The sequence below is a fragment of the Eimeria necatrix genome, genomic scaffold (assembly GCF_000499385.1).
Source record: "Eimeria necatrix Houghton genomic scaffold, Enh_scaff98, whole genome shotgun sequence".
In the NCBI taxonomy this organism is placed as follows: domain Eukaryota; phylum Apicomplexa; class Conoidasida; order Eucoccidiorida; family Eimeriidae; genus Eimeria; species Eimeria necatrix.
The window spans coordinates 76,740-81,739 of record NW_013651807.1 but is presented as its reverse complement, the minus strand read 5'-3'; the positions used below and the strand labels follow the sequence as shown (position 1 = coordinate 81,739).

The following is a 5,000-nucleotide window of genomic DNA, read 5'->3' as shown; positions in this document are numbered from 1 at the left end:
GCAGCCGCAAAAGCAGAATTTAATTCATAAATGTAATTTAAAGTAAAAATATGATTTATATTTATAATATATTTGCACTTAGGTCCAGAATTATGTTTGCATTCCTTCTTTCGGACTTCTCCGCATTCTACACCCGAAAAGTCCATCCAGAAACCCTCTTGCATCTTTTTCAATTTATTCTTTCCACTTTCCAGTTTACTTTCCATTATATTTATTCTCCAACTTATTTTCAACTTATTTTCAATTATTTTATTTGCATTTCCACTTTTCAATTTGCATTTTCTTATCTTTATTTGCACTTCTCGGGTGTCTAGACACCTGGAGGCACGCACGCAAGCGGAATCTTTTTCTTTCTTTTTGCATTTTTATTTTTATTTATCTACACCACCCAAAAGCAAATGAAATATACCAACACTTCATCAAAGACATTCCATTTGGCATTTATTTCTTTTTATTCTTTTCTTCATTTTTGTTTTATTTCTTTCACCGCCTTTCGTGTGTACATACACCCCAAGTGACTCCACTCCACGCAGGCCCAGTTCAACACTTTCAATGCAGAATAAATGAAACAATTAATGCAAACATAATTAAATAATAATAATAATAATGTTGCTTTTTATTTTAATGCTCAAATAAGAAAAGCATTTATGCAAAAGGAAGTGCAATTTAAGAGTGCCTTGAGGTGTACGTACACCCCAGTTTGGGCTCCCTCAAGCTCATGCTGCGGCTTCTTGATTTGCTGCACTTCCTTCTTGCTGCTGCTGCTCCGTCTGCTGCTGCTCTTGCTGCTGCTGCTCCTCAGGCAGCAATGTGCCTGCTGCGCCTCCCTGCAGCTCTTCCTGCGGCTGCTCTTGCTGCTGCTGCTGCTCTTGCTGCTGCCCCTCTCCTTGCTGCTGCGTCCAACCCGCAGCATCCTGCTGCTCCGTTGAAGCCGTTTGCTGCTCTTGCTGCTGCTCCTGCTGCTGCTGCTCCTGCTGCTGTGGTTGCTGCTGTTGCTGCTGCTGCTGCGCTGCACCATTATTCAGGGCCGGCGCCATGCGGGATCGCTTTGCAGGCGGCAGCTGCTGCTGCTGTTGCTGCTGCTGCTTCTCCTGCTGCTGCTTCTGCTTCTCCTGCTGCTGCAGCATTTCCTGGTGCTTCTTCTGCTGCTCCTCTCTCTCCCTCACCCGCTGGTCGTGAGAGAATGTACACTCTACGCCCCGAGTGCACTGGCCCTGCAGCAGCAGCAGCAGCAGCAGCAGCAGCAAGTGAGCGCAGCAGCAGCAACAAAGGACTCAAAGCGAAGAGCCGCAGCGAAAGCCAGCAGCAGCAGCAAAAACAAAGACAACGACAGCAGCAGCGACACCGCAGCAGCAACAATAAAAGCAGCAGCAGCAAGCTCAACAGCAGCCGCAGCAGCATCAGCAGCAACAACAAAAGCAGCAGCAGCCTCAACAGCAGCAGCAGCAGCAGCAGCCTCAACAGCAGCCGCAGCAGCCTCAACAGCAGCCGCAGCAACAGCAACCTCAACAGCAGCCGCAGAAACAGCAGCAGCAGCAGCAACAGCAGCAGCAGCAACAGCAGCAGCAACAGCAGCAGCAGCAGCAACAGCAGCAGCAGCAGCAGCAACAGCAGCAACTGACAACAAGAAAGAATTTGCAGAACTTTGTGCCGATGACAGTCGGCGGCGGCCGCGGGCGTTTTGCATGCAGAGGAGGCGGAGGGCTGAAAAACAAAAATCAAATTAATTAATTTAATTAATTTAATTTAATTTATTAATTTATTTAAATTAAATTAATTAAATCAAATTAATTTAATTAAATTAATTAAATTAAATTAATTAAAATAAATAAAAAAGAAAAGGAAACAATTCGAGCAGAGGCAGCTGCGCGCAAGCAGCCGTTTTCTTTAAATCAGCAAATAATAAATAAATAAATAAATAAATAAATAAATAATGAATAATAAATAAATTAATAAATTAATAAATTAATTAATTAATTAATTAATAATAAATAAATAAATAAATAAATAATAAATAATAATAACTTACTAGTATGCTGCTGCTGCTTGGTTGTGTGCTGCTGCCATAGACGCATATGCTGCTGCTTGCATGCGGGCAGCGGGGCCCCCAACTGTACATACACCTCAAAACCCTAAACCCTAAACCCTAAACCCTAAACCCTAAACCCTGAGCCCTAAACCTGGCGACAGCGAAAGCCAGCAGCAGCAGCTTGCAGCAGCAGCAACAATTCGCAGCAGCAACAGCAGCAGCAATCCACAGCCGCAGAAGCAGCAGCAGCAGCAGCAATCCACAGCAGCAGCAGCAGCAGCAGCAATCCACAGCAGCAGCAGCAGCAGCAGCAGCAGACCGTGAAGTGGGTCATCGCTGCCGTGTATGTACGGGCACTGGTCTCCTTTCCTGCATCTGTCCTGCAGCAAAGAAGCAAAAATAAAAAAAGGAAAAATATAAATAAATAAATAAATAAACATAAAAATTAGTTTAAAATGAACAATAAATAATAAACACTTGAGAAGGAAACAAACAACAGCCAGCAGCAGCAGCTGCAGCAGCAGCAGCAGCTGCTGCAGCAGCAGCAAGTGCAGCAGCAGCAGCTGCAGCAGCAGCAAGTGCAGCAGCAGCAGCTGCAGCAGCAGCAAGTGCAGCAGCAGCAGCTGCAGCAGCAGCAGCAGCAAGTGTAGCAGCAGCAGCAGCAGCAGCAGCAGCAGCTGCAGCAGCAGCAAGTGCAGCAGCAGCAGCAGCAACTTACTGGCCAGAAGGTGCACATTTTGGTTTTGGCCTTGGGGTGGGCCAGCGGGGAGTTGTAAGCAGCAGCAGCTGCTGCTGCATAAGGGCCTGCTGCTGCTGCTGCTGCTGGTGCTGCTGCTGCATAGGGCGAATGGCCCGGGTAGCCGCCGTAAGGTGCTGCTGCTGCTGCTACTGGAGCTGCTGCTGGTGCTGCTGCTAGGTATCTTGACTGGTGATACATTGCTGCTTCTGAAGCAGCAGCAGCAGGATCAGTTGCTGCTGCATACGGCAGCTGCCCGTACGCTGCAGCAGGAGCAGCAGCAGCAGCAGCAGCAGCAGCAGCAACTGAATACTGTGGGGCCCCTTGCTGCGCCCCATAGCCGTCTAAATCCCCGTAAGGATTGACATGCCCATAGGCTACATGCTGCTGCTGCAGCTGCTGCTGCTGCAGCTGCTGCTGGTGCAGCTGCTGCTGGTGCAGCTGCTGGTGCTGCAGCTGCTGCTGCTGCAGCTGCTGGTGCTGCAGCTGCTGCTGCTGCAACTGCTGCTGCTGCAGCTGCTGCTGCTGCAGCCGGTGGTGAGGGCTGGCGACCGTCGCACCTGTCACCGTGGGGTGTCAGCAGCAGCAGCAGCAGCAGCAGCAGCAGCAGCAGCATGTTCACATGCGCCCTTTTTGCTTCTGTCAGCTAAAGTGCCTTAACTCAAGTTGCAGCAGCAGCAGCAGCAGCAGCAGCAGCAGCAGCAGCAAACTCTCACCTGGTTGCAGCCAAGACGAATACGCCCCAACGCCTCCTGCAGCAGCAAAAAACAACCCGTTTGCATCACTCCAGCAGCAGCAGCAGCAGCAACAGCAGCAAAACCAGGAGCAGCAGCAGCAGCAGCAGCAAAAGTAGCAGCAGCAACAGCAGCAGCAACTAACCCATCTTGTAGTCCACGTTCACTCCCGTAGCGGAACTCGGTCGGCTTCCATAGGTAAGGTGCGGCTGCTGCTGCTGCAGGTGCTGCTGCTGCTGTTGCTGCTGCTGCTGCTGCTGCTGCTGTTGCTGCTGCTGCTGCTGCTGCCGCTGCTGCTGCTGCCGCTGGCTCGAAGAGGAGTGAGGAGTCGAATGGGCAAATGGGCAATTAATGCCATTCTTGCAGGAGCCCTGATCGCAAACCCTAAACCCTAAACCCTAAACCCTAAACCCTAAACCCTAAACCCTAAACCCTAAGATCTGGCAGCTCCACGCCTCAGGAGTCAGCTGCCAAAAGCACCGACTGCAGCAGCAGCAGCACACGTGCAGCAGCAGCAGCAGCAGCAGTATGATGAATCGAATGCAGCAGCAGCAGCCCAAGCAGCAAAGGTACAGCAGTAAGACCAGCAGCAGCAAGAGCCGCAGCACAAGCTGCTGCTGCCGCAGCAGCAGCTGCAGCAACACGGCGCCTTGCTGCAGCAGCAGCAAAAACATGCTGCTGCAGCTGCAGCGGCAGCAACACCAGCAGCCACACCAAACCCCGCCGCAGCAGCAACACATACAGCAGCACCAGCAGCAGCAGCAACACGTCTCGCAGCAGCAGCAGCAGCAACGCAAACTGCAGCAGCAACAGCAGCAGCAGCAGCAGCAGCAGCAGCATACCATGAGGAAATTCTTGCATTGCTGCGTGGCCGGGGTGATGCTGTCTTCAGAAGAGTGAATGAAAGTGCAGCTTTCCCCGGCGGGGCAGTAGCCGCTCTGCAGCCAAACCCTAAACCCTAAACCCTAAACCCTAAACCCTAAACCCTAAACCCTATTGAGAGAAAGGTGATGAAGTCTAAAGGCCAAGATGAAAAGAGGTGAGTTTGCTGTGGCCCCGCAATGTCTAGGGTTTAGGGTTTAGGGTTTAGGGTTTGCTTGCCTTCATAAGTAAGCCTCAGGGGAACAAACTTCGCAACGTCAACATAATACTCGGGGTTTGCTGCTGCCCCATCTGCTGCTGCTGCTGCTGCTGCAGCTGCTGCTGCTGCTGCGTCTGCTGCAGCATCAGCCTCGCGGGCGTCCGCTGCTGCTTGTTCTGCTGCTGCCTGCAGCAGCAGCAACAGCAGCAGCAGCACGAACGCCCGCACAATTTAAATCATATCCTCCAACATTTCCGATAACAAATTAGGGTTTAGGGTTTAGGGTTTAGGGTTTAGGGTTTCAAAGGTGCCCACGCGCAATTCCCCAGAAAAGCAAATCTGCGCAGCAGCTGCCCTCATGCTTCTAAACCCTAAACTTTAAACCCTTAAACCCTTAACTGTAAACCCCCTACCCCAAAC

At 50.7% G+C, this 5,000-nt stretch overlaps 1 protein-coding gene across 1 annotated transcript in view; it reads right to left on the bottom strand.

The window, feature by feature from the left end:
* Positions 1-716: 716 nt before the first annotated feature.
* The window catches only part of ENH_00085500 (zinc finger (CCCH type) protein, putative), a gene marked incomplete at both ends in the record, with an annotated part of 4,443 nt that continues 159 nt past the window's right edge, over positions 717-5,000 (bottom strand). The window contains 9 exons of the mRNA XM_013577954.1: positions 717-1,214; positions 1,623-1,704; positions 2,030-2,111; positions 2,349-2,409; positions 2,748-3,325; positions 3,482-3,517; positions 3,645-3,870; positions 4,342-4,437; positions 4,626-4,766. Coding sequence (XP_013433408.1) covers positions 717-1,214; positions 1,623-1,704; positions 2,030-2,111; positions 2,349-2,409; positions 2,748-3,325; positions 3,482-3,517; positions 3,645-3,870; positions 4,342-4,437; positions 4,626-4,766 — 1,800 coding nt within the window. The remainder of the gene's footprint in view (positions 1,215-1,622; positions 1,705-2,029; positions 2,112-2,348; positions 2,410-2,747; positions 3,326-3,481; positions 3,518-3,644; positions 3,871-4,341; positions 4,438-4,625; positions 4,767-5,000) is intronic.